The sequence below is a fragment of the Acinonyx jubatus genome, chromosome D2 (genome assembly GCF_027475565.1).
Source record: "Acinonyx jubatus isolate Ajub_Pintada_27869175 chromosome D2, VMU_Ajub_asm_v1.0, whole genome shotgun sequence".
In the NCBI taxonomy this organism is placed as follows: Eukaryota; Metazoa; Chordata; class Mammalia; order Carnivora; family Felidae; genus Acinonyx; species Acinonyx jubatus.
The window spans coordinates 28,649,600-28,668,274 of record NC_069393.1 but is presented as its reverse complement, the minus strand read 5'-3'; the positions used below and the strand labels follow the sequence as shown (position 1 = coordinate 28,668,274).

General features: G+C 40.3%; 1 protein-coding gene across 1 annotated transcript in view; it reads left to right on the top strand.

The window, feature by feature from the left end:
* Window positions 1-7,438: 7,438 nt before the first annotated feature.
* Window positions 7,439-18,675, top strand: part of SLC25A16 (solute carrier family 25 member 16) — a 47,859-nt gene continuing 36,622 nt past the window's right edge. Inside the window, exons 1-2 of the mRNA XM_027062144.2 lie at window positions 7,439-7,698; window positions 11,760-11,852. Coding sequence (XP_026917945.1) covers window positions 7,578-7,698; window positions 11,760-11,852 — 214 coding nt within the window. The 5' untranslated portion in view covers window positions 7,439-7,577. The remainder of the gene's footprint in view (window positions 7,699-11,759; window positions 11,853-18,675) is intronic.

The window sequence follows — 18,675 nt, the reverse complement described above, 5'->3', positions numbered from 1 at the left end:
AACATAATGCCTGGAACACAGTAGGTAGACAGTGGATGTGTGCTGACTGAATGAATATAGATCTATTCTGTAGGTCTAGGGGTGTACATACTAAGGAAGTGAGAGGAATATAGCACCTAATACGTGCTGAGCACTGCAGTAGCTCTTATGCCTCAATGATCTCATGTGATATTTGCATCACATGGAGGGGATCACTCATATTTTACAGATTAGAAACTGATACTCGGATATTTAGTGAGTCCTTAAGATCATTATCTAAGTAGAGAACATTCAATGCTTTGGTTCTTTCTTATTCTACTGTGTTGTTAGAAGTTAATGTGCAGCAACTATACTTAAATTAAAAAAATTAATGTGAAGATTTGATGGGCTTCAGAAAAAGACTTGACTCAAAAAATGTCAGTTTTGGGGCACCTGGGTGGCTCAGTCGGTTAAGCGTCCAACTTCAGCTTACGTCATGATCTCACGGTTCATGAGTTTGAGCCCTGCGTCAGGCTCTGTGTTGACATCTCAGAGCCTGGAGCCTTCTTTGGATTCTGTGTCTCCCTCTCTGTCTGCCCCTCCCCACTCATAGTCTGCCTCTCTCTCTCTCTCAAAAATAAATAAAACATTTAAAAAATTAAAAAAAAGAAAAATGTTGGTTTTCATTTTTTCAAATACCAGATTATTAAAACCAAAAGAAAAGAGAAATCTGAAGCAATTTCCTAAAATTTCTGCTCTCCTTATTAGCTTTGACCTTATGTTCACAAGCTTTTCTCAACTTCACATTAGCCATGGAAATCTGATGTCACAACTTCAGAATATCTAGTATTATTTCTAGAGTTGAGCAGCACCTGGCCGGCTCAGTTGGTAGAGCATGTGACTCTTGATCTCAGGGTCATAAGTTCAAGCCTCACATTGGGCATAGAGCCTACTTAATTACAAAGAAAAAAAAAGTTGAAAATATTAAGAATTATGTTCATCTCATGCAATTTATTAATATCTAATTACCATAGATCAAAAATATAACCAAAGTATGCTTTAGAAAATATCCAAACCATAAAAAAAGTGTATAATGAAAAGTAAAAGGTACAGGTCTCCTAAGTTTCATCAGTCCCATCCCCCAGAGGTAATCACTGCTAGACAGTGTCTTGTGTATCATTTCAGAAATAGTTATGGCATTTCTTCTGATATACTAAAATACGCTATATGCATATAAAAGAAAACAAAGATGTCCAATTTCATGTGATGTTGCATAATATCTAAAACATTTTAGGAATGCCTGGGTGGCTCAGTTGGTTAAGCCTCCAACTCTTGATTTGGGCTCAGGTCATGACCTCATGCTTCATGAGATATCATGCTTTGTGAACCCCTACATTGGACTCCACCTTAACAGCAAGGGGCCTGTTTAGGATTCTCTCTCTCCCTCTCTCTTTCTGCCCCTCTCCCGCTTACGTGTGTGCACGTGCATGTGCTGTCTCTCTCAAAATAAATAAATAAACATTTTTAAATATTTAAAATTTTGTTTGTGGATAAATTCAACACTGAAGGGGCAAAAGTCTCCAGGCACCTGGGTGACTCAGTCAGTTGAGCGACCTACTCTTCATACTGGTTGAGGTCATAACCCCAGGGTCATGGAATCAAGCCCAGTGTTAGGCTCCTCTTGGATTCTGTTTCAGATTCTCTGTCCCTCTCCCTCTTACCCTTGTGTATGCATACTCTCTCTCCCTCTCTCCCTCTCTCAAAAATAAGTAAATAAATAAAGGAGCAAAGGTCTTGTGTTAGACATAGGATAAAATATATATGCCCCAAAGTTATTGAAATTAGTTAGGCATCTGTGATACATTCCTGACAGATACAAGTAAATGAAAGTCTGCAGTCTAAAAGACTCTTTAACAGAAGACTTGCAGATAGCTAAGGTCCATGACAATGTTTATTAAAATGGCACTGCAGGGCATCTGGGTGGTTCAGTCCGTTAAGCATCCCACTCTTGATTTCGGCTCCTGTCATGATTTCACAGTTCAAGCCCTGCAATGGTCTCTGTGCTGACAGAACCCCTGTGGAGCCTGCTTCAGATTCTCTCTCCCTTTCTCTCTGCCCCTCCCCCACTCAAAAATAAATAAATAAACATTTAAAAATTGGCACTCCAATTTCTCCCTATTTCACATAACACGGTGGTGCATGTGGGGATGGGAAAGTTTTCAAAGAAGGCTTTTCAGGTAGTTATTGTTATATATGGTCTACATGGTATTCATATATTGTCATATTAAAAAAAAAAAAAAAGCTTTGTCAAAACTTTGTCCTTTGCAGGAGATGCCTGGCTGGCTCAGTCAGTAGAGCATGCTACTCTGGATCTAGGGGTCATGAGTTCAAGCCCCTCTTAGAGGGTAGAACTTAAAAACAAAACAAATTTTGTTTTGGTATTTTGTATGTTCTCACTCAAATGCTGCATTATACATACAGTGTTTATTTGAAAATTATTTTGGCTTGGGTGCCTGGGTGGCTCAGTTGGTTGAGTGTCCGACTTTGGCTCAGGTCATGATCTCATGTCTTGTGCTGAGACAAGCACATCGGGCTCTGTGCTGACAGCTCAGAGCCTGGAGCCTACTTTGGATTCTGTGTCTCCCTCTCTCTCTGCTCCTCTCCTGCTCGCACTTTTTCTTTCTCTGTCTCTCAAAAATAAATAAACATTAAAAAAAATATTTTGGCTTTTTTTTTGCTGTTGTTTTTGTATTTCATCTTTTTTTTTAGACTGAATTAATTAACTAATTAATTTAGAGGGCACAAGTGAACAAGGAGTAGAGACAAAGGGAGAGAAAGAAGCAGAGCTCACCCAGTGGGCTCATGTTCACCTGAAGCAGGGCTGGAACTCACAAACCGTGAGATCATGACCTGAGCCAAAGTCAGATGTTTAACCGACTGAGCCACCCAGGCGCCCAGTTTTTTTTTTTTTTTCTTTTTTTTTTGTCTTTGTGTTTTGTTTTTTGTTTTTGTGCTAACATTTCTAACCTTTCTGTGTCTTAAGCCAATTCCTCTTTCTGTCTTCCTTATTTTGTTAGTGACACCATCAAGTCTATTAATCACTCTAGCAAAAAGGTTTGCAGCAGCTTTGGCTTTTCCTCCATCAATTTCCTTTTAGGTCGCTATGTTTTTATGCTCCTATCAGCCCTCTTTTTTAATTAATTAATTTTTTGAGAGAGAGAGAGAGAGAGAGCACAAGTGGGGGAGAGACAGGGAGAAACTCCCAAGCAGGCTCCTGGATGTCAGTTCAGAGCCTGATATGGGGTTCGAGCCCACTGATCTCATGAATTGTGAGATTGTGACAAAATCAAGAGTCAGACACTTAACCAAGTGAATCACCCAGGCCCTCTTGCCTGGATTGTTGCAAAAGCTTCCCAACTGGCTTCTTTATTAAGGATCTGTCAGTATCTCCCTTCCCAAACATTCTATTCATCTCTTCCAGGTTAACTTTTCTAAAATCGAGCTGTCATCAGCTTCTTATTATCCATTGAACTAAGTCTAAACTCTTTAGCCAAAGATTAAACCAGTTCATGATATAGCCTTGACCTACTTCTCTAACATTATTGGTCAGTAGTCTGCCACACAAGTGTTGGGCCATCATGGAGAGGGAATCAAGGATCGACAAACTGGACTATTCCTTGTTTCATGAACAAGTTCAGTTTTCTTATTCTGTGTGTGTGTATGTGTATATATGTTTGCCTTAGTCCATGCTTAGCCATGTCAAAGGACAGTTTCATTATCTCCTTCCCTGATGACCATTAGCAAATATGATCTTTCTCCTGCATCCCCACTTTTATTTGTATTATATGTATTTTACTATTAGGTTCACATTCATTCCATGAAATAATACATTCTCTGAGGAAGTGGATTGATTTTTCTCTACTTTTTTAGCCTCTGGCTACTAGTTGCTAGATATTCTAAAAGTGAAAGACAGAGAGAAAAGATTGGTCTTTGGCATGCCTGGCTGTCTCAGTTAGTATAGCGCACAACTCTTGATCTTGGAGTTGTGAGTTCGAGCTCCATGTTGGATGTGGAGATTACTTAAAAATAAAATATTTAAAAAAATAATAAAAGAGGGGTGCCTGGGTGACTCAGTCAGTTAAGTGTCTGACTGTTGATATTGGCTCAGGTCATGATCTCATGGTCCTGAAATTGAGCCCTGTGTTGGGCTCCACACTGAGCACGGAGCCTGCTTGGGATTCTCTTTCTCCCTCTCTCTCTGCCCCTCCCTGATTGGCACATGCTCGCTCTCTCTCTCTCTCTCTCTCAAAATAAATAAATAAACTTTAAAAAAAAAAAGAAAAAAAGAAAAGCTTGGTCTTTAAGTAGATCCACCATCATGTATCACCTATTCAGTGTCAAAGGACATACCCAATTAACGAAACAGATAAGTCCTAACGTCATTTGAGCTTACATTCTAGTGGAGGGAAACTGATACAGAAACATTTTATATATAACATAAATCTTGTATATAATATATATGGAAAGCTGATAAATGCTGTGGAAAATATCTATTAAATTAAAAAAATTAATGTTTATTTACTTTTGAAAGAGAGAGAGAGAGAGAATGCGAGTGGGGGAGAGGCAGAGAGAAAGGGAGTCACAGAATCCTAAGCCGGCTCCAGGCTCTAAGCTATCAGCACAGAACCTGACGTGGGGCTCAAACCCATGAACTTTGAGATCATGACCTGAGCCCAATTTGGATGCTTAACTGATTGAGCCACCCAGGTGCCCTTTATTAATCTTTTTTAATGTTTATTTATTTTTGAGAGAAAGAGAGAGTGAGTAGGGGAGGGGCAGAGAGAGAGGGGGAGACACAAAATCTGAAGCAGTTTCCAGGCTCCAAGCTGTTAGCACAAAGCCTGATGCGGGGCTGGAACTCATGGACTGTGAGATCATGATCTGAGCCAAAGTTGGACACTCAACCAACTGAGCCACCCGGGCACCCCTGTGGAAAATATTTAAATTAGAGTCACATACCCTACTGACTGAACCAGCCAGGTGCCCCAGAAAATTTTATTTCACTTTATAATCTATTTCTAAAGATTATTATTATTATTATTATTTTAAAGTTTACTTATTTTGAGAGAGATAGAGCAGGAGCAGGGCAGATATAGAGAGGGAGGGAGAGAGAGAACCCCAAGCAGGCTCTGTTAAAGGGGGCTTGACCTCACAAATCATGAGATCGTGACCTGAGCCAAAATTAAGGGTCAGACACTTAACAGACTGAGCCACCCAAGCACCCCTAGCATGAGACTTTTGATCTCGGGGATCGTGAGTTTAAGCCCCATGATGGGTGTACAGTTTACCTAAAAATGTATAATAAATATAATATAATAAAAATAATATAATAAAATATAATAAAGCTGTGAGGTTGGGTAAGATCTAGAGTGAGTGTGATTACAGAAGAGACCCGCTGACTGAGCCCTGGGACACTATAACATCTGTAGGTTAGGTAGCTTAGTAGTAACCGGTTGCATAGATGGAGAAGAAATAATTGGATGTTGGGGTGTCTGGCTGACTCACTCTGAAGAGCATGTGACTCTTGATCTCGGGGTTGTGAGTTTGAGCCCACATTTGGTATAGAGATAAATAAATAAATAAATAAATAAATAAATAAATAAATAAAGGATGTTGAAATCACTAGACTTGTCAGTTATCATTTATATCAACTTTCCATCCTTCATCTGGATTGAGTTTTGGAGTTGGGAGCCATTAAATGATAAGCTGAACCTGTAAGGTACATCTCATTGAAAATGAAACAGAAGAGAAGAGATGTACTAGTATAGCCTACAGGCCTGGGGGAGAAATCCACATTAGCACTAGGAATTGGGGCAGTTTTGCTAGTTAGGTAATTTCTCCTTTGTTGTTACATTAAAAAATGTAAGAAGCTTTCTCTTTGTATTTTTTTATTGTGTAAAATACACTTCATTTAAAATCTACAATTTTAACCATTTAAAAATTTTTTTTAATGTTTATTTATTTTTGACAGAGAGAGAGAGAGACAAAGCCTGAGCGGGGGAGGGGGGGGCAGAGAGAGAGAGGGAGACAGAATCCAAAGCAGGCTCCACGCTCTGAGCTGTCAGCACAGAGCCCCACACGGGGCTCGAACTCATAGACCATGAGATCACGACCTGAGCCGAAGTCAGTTGTTCAACCAACTGAGCCACCCAGGCGCCCCTTAACCATTTTTAATTGTACAATTCAGTAGCATTAATTACATTTACAGTGCAACCATTCCATTTGGGGAGCTTTAGTTTCTACACATTAGACATGTAACATATAAATAATGATATTATTATATAGGTCTGTATTTTCTGGCAGAAACTGAAAATTGGGAACCTGGAGGAAAATAAATTATAAATCTGGACTCATTACTAGTGACTACATGTGTCTAGAAAGACCTTGCAGAAGCATATCCATAGAAAGAGAAAGAGGAGACCGGTGCCAATAATAAGAAAGGTTGGAGTAACTATTGAAGAAAATTCTAATATCGTTTCTGAAAGAGACAAAACAAGTTCAGAACAACTTTGGTCATAAAGAATAGGAATGAATTTTGCCCAGCCTGGAAGTGATGAGGGGCTTACAGTAAGAGAATAGTGCCCCTCACCTGGGTGGCTCAGCAGGTTAAGCGCCCGACTTCAGCACAGGTCCTGATCTCAGGCCCCCCCGCGTCGGGCTCTGTGCTGCTCCGAGCCTGCTTCGGATTCTGTATCTCCCTCTCTCTCTGCCCCTTCCCTACTCGTGTTCTTTCTCTCCCTGTCAAAATAGACATTAAAAAATCTGTAAAAAAAAAAAAAAGAGAGAGAGAGAGAGAGAGAGAAATAGTGCCCCTAAGGAGTAGTTAAGTAGAAGTCTTGGAGTACAGTGCGGGCGCGGAAAAGCAACTGGAAAGTTCCTAAGATTTTATGGCAGAGACTGGGCTGGTGGGGAGCAGAGTTCGGTTAAGCAGAGGCATAGATTCAGAAACGCTGGACAAGCATAGTAATTGTGTAATTTGTAGGGCCCCAAAGAAAGAGCAATCTGCTTTAGCAATATTTCTTTGACAGAGGTGATGGGGTGGAGTGGAAGCTTAATAGGTGGTTAGGGAGAGTAGAAACCGAGGTTCAGTGGGAAGCTCTGAGAAGGCAGAACTGATTTGGCGGGAGATGGTGCAATTTCAGAGGTTCCTGGAAAGAGCAGTAAGGAACCAAAGGTTGTTTCTGGAAAGGATTCATCTTAGCTAGGGCAATTACAAGTCAATGGACGGGGAGAGCTTTCTGAGGTGGGTTTTGGTGGGACCTTCTCCCTGGCCACGCTTTCCTTCTTCCATCAGAACAGAAGAGGCCTGGTAAGCGAGGCCGGGAGGAGGGTCTTGGGTGAAGCTGTACGGGGGAGGTGGCGAGCGTGGGTGACTCCCACTCGTGGCGCGGGCCCAGGCCCCGCCCCTGGTGTACGCCATCAGCCCGCGCCGCGCCGCTTGGTGTTATTCCGTCCCGCCCGCGCGGCGGTCGGTGCTCTGTCACCGCCCGCTCTGGTCATGTCTTCAGCCAGTGGCTTGTAAATTGGCGACCCGACTTCCCGTCGCGGCCCTGGTCCTGATGGCTGCGGCGGCGGCCCTGGCAGCGGCCGATCCCCCTCCCGCGATGCCGCAAGCTGCGGGAGCCGGAGGGCCCACCGCCCGCCGGGACTTCTACTGGCTGCGCTCCTTTCTGGCCGGAGGTGGGTGTCAGCCGAGAGGAGCCGGCGCGCTCGGGTGGCAGGGCGGGATCCTGGGCAGATCCGGTGTTTGCGGCCGCGATGACATTCTTGGACTCTGGCTGCTTCAGTGCCCGGTCGGTTGTTTGCACTGACCTGTTGTAACTCTTTCTGATAACCACTTGACTAGTGACAACAGGATCCTGGGGAAGAAGGGCCTCGAGCGGTCTGGGAGCGGCTGGGGATGTGGACGGGCCGAACCAAGCACCCATTCTTCGGGGTGGGAAAGTAGGGGAAAGAGCGGAGTGCCAGGGTTTCAGTGAGACATGTTGGGCACCCTTTTCTTTTACAAAGACCATAAATGACCCATTGTAGAGTTGGATTTTGCTGTTTGCTTTAAAGAAAACAAATACTGGAGGTCAGCTTTTTAAAGATGATGAGGGAAATTGTGTAAAACTGTCTACAATCAAAACTGCTTCCAGTGATTCTAGTAAACTGCTCTATAGTTACATGATAGGTAGCTGGTGCAGCCCTTCTATCTCTGTTACTGTGAGGCCAGAAAGTTCATAATTGTCTCTCAGAAATTTCTCTGCCTTACCATAAAGAAGTCTTTCAGTCACTGCCTTCTCTTATTTGATTGTCCGGGTTGTCAACACTTAATTACTTGTTAAGGCTGGGAATTTAAAAAATTCCACGTTATGAGGGCTTGTGGAAAGAATATCTGTAGGCAGCAGTAGTATTCATAATTTATTTTGTTCTTCTGATAAAAACGACATTCATTCATTTATACCAGGAATATGAGTGCCTGCTGTGTGCCTGCTACATGGTCAGTGTATACCATGGAACAAAACAAAGCTCCTGGAGTTTACTTGATTGGGGATTTGAGGGGAGAAAGTAAGTTACATAGTATGTTAGAAGGTGATGAATGCAGTGGGGAGAAGTTAAAGGAGAATGGGGCAAGGGAACGCAAAGCTGAGTGGATGCAGTGTTAAATAGGACGGTCATAAGTCTCTTGGAGAGAATGACACTTGAGCGGACTTGAAGTGAGAGAGTTGAGCAAGTTGATGTCTGAAGAGGAGCATTTCAGGCCAGAAGGAAAGCCATGTAGCTGGAGCCAAGTGGTGTTGATGGGGGAAGAGGTTAGAGGTAATGGGGAGGCAGAATGAAGAGCTTTGCAAGCAATTGTAAACATTCTGACTTTTAGGGGCGCCTGGGTGGCTCAGTCAGTTGGGCGTCCGACTTCAGCTCAGGTCATGATCTCACTGTCGGTGGGTTCAAGCCCCACATTGGGCTCTGTGCTCACAGCTTGGGGCCTGGAGCCTGCTTTGGTTTCTGTGTCTCCCTCTCTCTGCCTCTCCCCTCTCGTGCTTTGTCTCTCTGTCTCTCAAAAATGAGTAAACATTAAAAAAAAAAAAAAGATTCCGACTTTTACTTGGAGTGAAGTAGGAACTGCCAAACTGTTTTCTAAAGTGTATTGATATTATCAGAGTTTGTGTCCTCTGTGTTTGTGTATGTGTGTGTGTGTGCTTTCCCTTTAAATAGGTGTTTAATGGTATCTAATTGTAGTTTTAATTTGCATTTGCCTGATAACGTATGATGCTGAATATCTTTTCATATTCTTTGGTCTCTTATTTGGTAAAGCGCTGCTTCAAATTTTTGGTAAGTGTGAATAACTTTGAAGATTGTATAGGAATTCTTGGTTCAAGTGATAAGAAAAAAATACCATTGGGCAAGTTATTTAGCCTCCCTGTGCCTCAGTTTCCACATCTTTTATTTTATTATTTTTTAAAGTACTTTATAATCTTTTTTTTTAATGCTTATTTATTTTTGAGAGAGAGACAGAATGCGAGTGGGTTAGGAGCAGAGAGAGAGGGAGACACAGAATCCAAAGCAGGCTCCAGGCTCTGTCAGCACAGAGCCCGAAGCGGGGCTCGAATTCACGGGCCATGAGATCATGACCTGAGCTGAAGTCGGACACTCAACTGACTGAGCCACCCAGGTGCCCCTGTTGCCACATCTTTTAAGTGGGAAAAGGATAGTACCTACCTCAGAAGATTGTAATGATTAAATGAGATAGTACCCATAAAAGCTTTGGCATAATGCCCTCAGTTAAATCTCTTAGCCTAGTACCTGGTATAAAGTAAACATTCAGTACTTGTTAACTGTTATTGTTGATTAGCAGCAGTGTTGGACAAATAACTTCATTTGCTCAAAAGGAAGATAAAAGCTTCATGACCTAACTCAATGGATTGTTGTGATGATCAACTGAGCTATAAAGTAATGTGATGAAATGAGTTAAGATACTATCAAAGAAAACTACTTATTGCACGCATTCCAAATTTTATAATAATGACTGAAAAGATAATATAACAAAATATTCTGAAACCAAATATACCCAAATGCAAAATATTTTTCATTTATCCTCAATTTGAGGCAGCCATGACTATTATTTTCATTAGTTAAGGTAAGAGAAGCTTGTAATATATAAAGCTTATATGTGAATTTGAATACGATAGGCATTTTATTTTTAGATATCTCAGGGTATGGATTTTAATATTAGTTACATGCTAGGCTATTAAATAAATGAGTGATTTTGTCTTACATTTTAAAAAGTTTGTAAAGTAAGAGTCTATGTTCATTCATTAAACAAACATCTTTTGGGTGCCTATTATGTGCCAGGCGCTGTACTGGTCTTTGGGGATATAGTTGTAAAGGAGACCCACAAAATCCCAGTCCTTTTGTACCTTCTGGATCAAATATGCAATGGTGAAGAGCTTAAAGTAGTCACAAAAAGATACCAAAGAGTTTTAATCCATCATTTTATAATGATAACAGCCTATTTTATCAAGTGTTTACAACATGTAAGGTACTTTACAAAATTGTCTATTTGGGCTACTATACCAAAAATACCATAATTTAGATAGTTGGCTTATAAACAACATTTTTTCTTCCTTCCTTCCTTCCTTCCTTCCTTCCTTCCTTCCTTCCTTCCTTCCTTCCTTCCTATCAACCTGGAAGCTTCAGACATTTATTTCTCATAGTTCTGGAAGCCAGGAAAGCCAAATCATGGTATCAGCAGATTTGGTGTCTGTTAAGGACCTGCTTCCTCATAGAGGGCACCTTCTCACTGTGTTTTCACCTGGAGGAAGGGGCCAGGGATTTCTCTGGGCTTTTATTTTTTTTATTTTTTTAAAAATTTTGTTTAACGTTTTTTATTTATTTTTGAGACAGAGAGAGACAGAGCATGAACGGGGGGGGGGGGGGGGTCAGAGAGAGGGAGACACAGAATCCGAAACAGGCCCCGGGCTCTGAGCTGTCAGCACAGAGCCCGACGCTGGGCTCGAACTCACAGACTGTGAGATCATGACCTGAGCCGAAGTCGGTCGCTCAACCGACTGAGCCACCCAGGCGCCCCTCTCTGGGCTTTTATAAGGGTATTAATCTCATTCACGAGGGCTCTACCCTCCAGACCTGATCAATTCCTAAAACCCCCACCTCTAAATACTATCACATTGGGAATTAGTTTTCAACATATGAACAATCTATAGTAAAGAGTCTATATATTATCATCTTATAAGCATGCAAGGAGGTAGGGCTGCCCTGGATTCTGACCTACACTAAAGCCCATGTATACACATTAGTGTCATCCATATGTCTCCACAGGGGCATGTGTTAGGGACCAAATACATAATTGCTAGATATATAAATGAATAACTGAATTTTATGGGTAAAAGTTGGTTGTTTCAACGAAAGAGTCATCTAGAAGTAGAGGTTACTTGAAATAGAGCCTCACAGTTGGGTAAATACCTTCAAGTGTCTGTCTCCTTAACTACAGTTAGCAAGATTCCTAGTGTTCATCAGGTATTAGAGGGAAGATTTACACTCTCCGAATTTATTTTTAAGTCTGACATGCTCAATTATTAAGTTACAGGGAATGGGGGCCAATCATCTGCATATCCCTGCAACTGGGCAGTTCTACCCGTGGAGACCAAATTAGAAATCAGAAGGTGTGCTGGCTGAATAAATAACGATTTCCATGTGGAAAGAAATAGTGTGCAATTTCATCCTGTTTAAAAATTTTTCAGGTATTGCTGGATGCTGTGCCAAAACAACAGTTGCTCCTTTGGATCGAGTAAAGGTTTTGTTACAAGCTCACAATCACCATTACAAACATTTAGGTGAGTTAATGGATGCTAAAGATAAAAAATGAATGAAAACATTATCCATCTACTGGGTTGGTTTCCATTTGTGAATTAGTGGAAAGAGGATGCAAAAGGGAATTCAAGTTTGGGAGCAAATTTTGCATGAGATTTATCTCTTACCTACTTTAAACTTTTCACTTGCAATTAGTGGTTATATATATTATCAACTTAAGGGTACTGATATTCTGTAAAGCAAAATCTTAGAATCCTTGAAGTAAGTACTATTTGTTTATTGGGATTAACAAGTCACATCTTTTCCAGACACATGTAACTGCTCGATCTGATTTTTATTTTTATTATTATTTTTTTCAACATGATTTTTTTTTTTCATTTTAGAGAGAGAGCAAGAGTGAGTGGGGGAGAGAGGCAGAGAGAGAGAGGGAGAGAGAATCTTAAGCAGGCTCCATGCTTAGTGCAGAGTACAATGTGGGCTTGATCCCACAGCCCTGTGATCATAACCTGAGCCAAAACCAACAGTCAGAGGCTGAGCCACCCAGGTGACCCTCAACCTGATTTTTAAAAAAATATCCAATTATTGATGGAGGTAAAGTTTATTCCTTTATTTATTATTTTTTATTTTAAAGTAATCTACACCCAATGTGGGACTTGAACTCATAACCTCAAGATTAAGAGTTGCAGGCTGTACTGACTGAGTCAGAGAGGCAACCATATTCCTTTAAACACCCAGTTAAACAAGCTCCTAGAGGGGCACCTGGGTGGCTCAGTCGGTTAAGCGTCCGACTTCAGCTCAGGTCACCATCTCACGGTCTGTGAGTTCGAGCCCCGAGTCGGGCTCTGGGCTGATGGCTCAGAGCCTGGAGCCTGTTTCCGTTTCTGTGTCTCCCTCTCTCTCTGCCCCTCCCCCGTTCATGCTCTGTCTCTCTCTGTCTCAAAAATAAATAAACGTTAAAAAAAAAAAACAAACCAAGCTCCTAGAAATCTTAGTGCAAATAAAATTCAATGCAGTTAGTATGGATAAACTTCAATTGTTAAAGAATATCAAGCTCTTGTTTGTTCCTTACAAATATAAAAATCAGCCATTTAATTAACATGGATACTCTAATAATATATCATTGGTGGGAGTAGGAATTTTTTTATAGCCTTTCTGGAAGGTGTTTTGGTAATATGCATCAAAAATCTTGAAAAGATACATATTCTTTCACCGTGCAATTCTAGTTCTAGGAAGTTATTGTCAGAAACTAATCAGAAATATACTCAGGGGCACCTGGGTGGCTCAGTTGGTTGGGCGTCCTGCTTCAGCTTGGGTCATGATCTCATGGTTTGTGGGTTTGAGCCCCACGTCAGGCTCTGTGCTGACAGCTCAGAGCCTCAAATCTGCTTTGGATTCTGTGTCTCCCCTGTCTCTCTGCCCCTCCTCCACTTGCATTCTGTCTCTCTCTCAGAAATAAATGTTAAAAAAAAAAGAAAAATATGCTCAAAGATGTGGGACACCTGGGTGACTCAGTGGGTTGAGTGCTAGAGTCTTGATTTCGGCTCAGGTCAAGATCCTAAGTTGGTGGGATTGAGCCATGTGTCAGGCTCTGCGCTGAGCATGGAGCCTGCTTAAGATTCTCTCTCTCCCTCTGCTTTTCTCCTGCTTGTGTGCGCTCATGCTCTCTCTCAAATAAAATAAAAAAAATTTGTTTTAAGAAGGAAATATGAGGCACCTGGGTGGCTCAGTCAGTTAAGTGTCCGACTTCGGCTCAGGTCATGACCTCAGGGTTCATGAGTTTGAGTCCTGCATTATGTTCTCTGCTGTCAGCACAGAGCCCTCTTTGGATCCTCTGCCCTCCTCTCTTTCTGCCCCTACCCTGCTCATGCTCTCACCCTCTCTCTTGAAAATAAATAAACATGAAAAAAAAAAAGAAATGTGCTCAAAGACATATATACAAGGATGAAAACATCATTTATGTTAGTAAAACAAAAAACAAACCCCAAAATGTTCAATAATAGGGAATTGGTTAAGTTTAAATAAGTGTTATTTAAATAAATAAATTCATATTGTAGACTATTTTCCAATCACACAAAAACTGTAAAAAGAATATTAATTGGGGGTACCTCGCTGGCTCTTCTTTTTTTTTTTTTTTTTTTTTTTAAGTAAACTCTATGTCCAACATGGTACTGGAGCTCACAACCCAAGATCAAAAGTGGCATGCCCTACAGGCTGAGCCAGCCAGGTGCCATAAGCATGTGACTCTTGATTTCAAGGTTGTGAGTTCCAGCCTCACATTGGGCTTAGAGCTTAACTTTATTTTTTATTTTTATTTTTTATATGAAGTTGTTATTTTATTTTATTTTATTTTATTTTATTTATTTTTTTTTTTTAATTTAAGTAATCTCTACACCACATAGGGCTTGAACTCAGCCCAAGATCAAGAATGCATGCTCTTCTGATTGAGCCAGCCAGGCATCCCTAGAGCTTCCTTAAAAAAAAAAAAAACTATATGTATATGTATATGTATATGTATATATCTATATCTATATATCTATATCTATATCTATATCTATATATCTATATATTGTCTAGGAACAATGTTCATAATGTATTAGATAAATGAAAACATATTACAGGGGCTCCTGGGTGGCTCAGTGGTTAAACATCTAACTTCAGCTTAGGTCATGATCTCAGTTTGTGGGTTCAAGCCCACGTTAGGCTCTGTGCTGACAACTCAGAGCCTGGACCCTGCTTCGGATTCGGTCTCCCTTTCTCTCTCTGCTCCTCCCCCACTTGTGCTTTGTCTCTCTGTCTTTCAAAAATAAATAAACATTTTTAAAAATTTAAAAAAAGAACATATTACAAAATGGTTTAATCATATTGCATTTTATATAAATATATTCTTAGACAAAGGCTAGAAATAAAAACATTAACTGGTTAATTTTCTTATTTATTAATTTATTTAATAAATACTTTGGTGAAATTTTAAGGAAATTTTTTCCCCTAAGCTAATATTAATACGTGTTGAACATATATTACTTTTTCAAGTAGAGGGGAAAAGACTTAAAAGAAAAAGAATTAATGTGGACAGAGACCAAGAAAGAAATTAGGTCGAGGCAACTAACTCATACCACTTCATGCTTTATAGGTTCATGCTTTGGTAGATAGGAATGACGTGTGCTCTGTATGACTTATGCAGCATTAGTGTACAAGGAACGTGTTCTAACGTGTTCTACCGAGTGAATGAGTCCGTTGTTTTTTCCATAACATATAGAGTTATCAAATCACAGTTGTAAACCTAAACTAATGTAACATTGTGTCAACTGTCTTCAATTAAAAAAAAAAAGAATCGGGATGCCTGGGTGGCCCCAGTTGGTTAGCATCCAACTCTTGATTTTGGTTCATGTCATGATCTCAGGATTCATGGGTTCAAGCTCTGCGTCAGGCTGTGCACTAACAGTGCGAGATTCTGTCTCTTTCTCTCAAATAAATAAATAAATAAACAAACAAAAAAGAGAATAAATTGTTTTTCCAATTGTGTTTTTAAAATGTGATTTTTCTTAAAAGGGGTAATGAATATTTATGTTGTATATAAACTATAGCTCATTTTCTTTTTGTTTTTTTAAGTTTACTTATTTTGAGAGAGAGGGAGAGAAACAGAGCATGTGAGCAGCAGGGAAGGGGCAGAGAGAGAGGGAGTGAGGGGGAATCCCAAGCAGGCTCTGTACTGCCAGTGCCAAGCTTGACATGGGGCTCGACCCCACAAACTCTGAGGTCATGACCTAAGTCGAAATCAAGAATCCGAAATCAATGGCTCAGTTAGTTAAGCGTCCGACTTCAGCTCAGGTCATCATCTCAGGGTTGGTGAGTTTTAGCCCCGCATTGGGCTCTGTGCTGACAACTCAGAGCCTGGAGTCTGCTTTAGATTCTGTGTCTCCCCCTCTCTCTGACCCTCCCCTGCTCGTGCTCTGTCTCTCAAAAACAAATATTTGAAAATAAATAAGTAAGTAAATAAATAAATAAATAAAGGTAGATGAGTCATAATAGGATTCTTTAAAAATTTTTACTTTTAATTTTACTTTTATTTATTTTTTTGCAAAAGGAATTTCTATTTATTTTATTTATTTTTATTGACTTCTCCTCTCTTTTTTTTCTTTTTTTAATGTATGAAATTTATTGTCAAATTGGTTTCCATACAACACCCAGTGCTCATCCCAAAAGATGCCCCTTCAATACCCATCACCTTCCTTTCATTTTATTTTATTTATCTTTATTTTTTAATATAATTTATTGTCAAATTGGCTAACATACAGTGTGTACACAGTGTGCTCTCGGTTTTGGGGGTAGAGTCCCTTGATTCATTGCCTACATACAACACCCAGTGCTCATCCCAACAGTGCTCTCCTCGGTGCCCATCACCATTTTCCCCTCTTCCTCACCCTCCATCAACTCTCAGTTTGTTCTCTGTATTTAAGAGTCTCTTATGGTTCGCCTCCCTCCCTCTCTATTTGTAACTATTTTTTTCCCTTCCCTTACCCCATGATCTTCTGTTAAGTTTCTCAAGCTCCACATATGAGTGAAAACACGTGATATCTATCTTCTCTGACTGACTTATTTCACTTAGGATAATACCCTCCAGTTCCATCCATGTTGCTGCAAATGGCATGATTTTATTCTTTCTCCTTGCCAAGTAGTATTCCACTGTATGTATAAACCACATCTTCTTTATCCATTCATTAGTTGATGGACATTTAGGCCCATTCCATAATTTGGCTGTTGGTGAAAGTGCTGCTATAAACATTGGGGTACGTGTGCCCTATGAAATAGCACTCCTGTATCCTTTGGATAAATTCTGAGTAGTACTATTTCTGGGTCGTAGGGTAGTTCTATTTTTAATTTTTTGAGGAACCTCCACACTGTTTTCCAGAGCGGCTGCACTAGTTTGCATTCCCACCAACAGTGCAAGCGGGTTCCCATTTCTCCATAACCACGCCAGCATCTGTTGTTTCCTGAGTTGTTTAATTTTAGTCACTCTGGCCAGTGTGAGGTGGTATCTCAGTGTGGTTTCGATTTGTATTTCCCTGATGATGAGTCACGTTGAGCATCTTTTCATGTGTCTGTTGGCCATCTGGATGTCTCCTTTGGAAAAGTGTCTATTCATGTCTTCTGCCCTTTTGTTCACTGGACTATCTGGTTTTTGGGTGTTGAGTTTGGTAAATTCTTTATAGATTTTGGATACTAACCCTTTATCTGATATGTCATTTGCAAATATCTTTTCCTATTCCATCGGTTGCCTTTTAGTTTTGTTGTTTCCTTTGCAGCTTTTTATCTTGATGAGGTCCCAGTTCATTTTTGCTTTTAATTCCCTTGACTTTGAAGATGTGTCGAACAAGAAATTGCTGCGGCTGAGGTCAAAGAGGTTGTTGCCTGTTTTCTCCTCTCGGGTTTCGATGGTTTCCTGTCTCACATTTAGGTCGTTCATCCATTTTGAGTTTATTTTTGTGTATGGTGTAAGAAGTGGTCTAATTTCATCCTTCTGCATGTTGCTGTCCAGTTCTCCCAGCATCATTTGTTTTTTTTTTTTATTATTTTTTTTAATGTTTATTTATTTTTGAGAGAGACTGAGACAGAGCTTGAGCAGGGGAGGGGCAGAGAGAGAGAGGGAGACACAGAATCCAAAGCAGGCTCCAGGCTCTGAGCTGTCAGCACAGAGCCCGACGTGGGGCTTGAACCCACGGACCGTGAGATCATGACCTGAGCCAAAGTTGGACGCTCAACCTCCTGAGCCACCCAGGTGCCCCTCCCAGCATCATTTGTTAAAGAGACTGTCTTTTTTCCATTGGATATTCTTTCCTGCTTTGTCAAAGATTAGTTGGCCATACTTTTGTGGGTCCAATTTTGGAGTCTCTATTCTGTTCCACTGGGTCTGTGTGTCTGTTTTTATGCCAATACCATGCTGTCTTGATGATTACAGCTTTGTAGTAGAGGCTAAAGTCTGGGATTGTGATGCCTCCCGCTTTGGTCTTCTTCTTCAGTATTACTTTGGCTATTCGGTGTCTTTGGTGTCTTCTGTGGTTCTATACAAATTTTAGAATTGTAGTTCTAAAAGAAAGCTGGTGCAATTTTGATTGGGATTGCATTGAATGTGTAGATAGCTTTGGGTAGTATTGACATTTTAACAATATTTATTCTTCCAATCCATGAGCCTGGAATGTTTTTCCATTTCTTTGTATCTTCTTCAATTTCGTTCATAAGCTTTCTATAGTTTTCAGCATTGGTTTTACATCTTTGGATAGGTTTAGGTATTTTATGGTTCTGGGTGCAGTTGTAAATGGGATCGATTTCTTGAATTCTCTTTCTTTTGCTTCATTATTGGTGTATGGAAGTGCAACTGGTTTCTGTACATTGATTTTGTATCCTGTGACTTTGCTGAATTCATGTATCAGTTCTAGCAGCTTTTTGGTGGAGTCTTTCACGTTTTCCATGTAGAGTATCATGTCATCTGTGAAGAGTGAAAGTTTGACTTCTTTGCCAATTTTGATGTCTTTTATTTCATTTTGTCTGATTGCTGATACTAGGACTTCCAACACTATGTTAAACAACAGTGGTGAGAGTGGACATCCCTGTCGTGTTCCTGATCTTAGGGGGAAAGCTCTCAGTTTTTTCCCATTGAGGATGATATTAGCTGTGGGCTTTTCATAAATGGCTTTTATAATGTTTAAGTATGTTCTTTCTATCCTGACTTTCTTGAGGGTTTTTATTAAGAAAGCATACTGCCAAATGCTTTTTCTGTATCTATTGACAGGATTATATGGTTCTCACCCTTCTTTTATTAATGTGATGTATCACATTGGTTGATTTGCA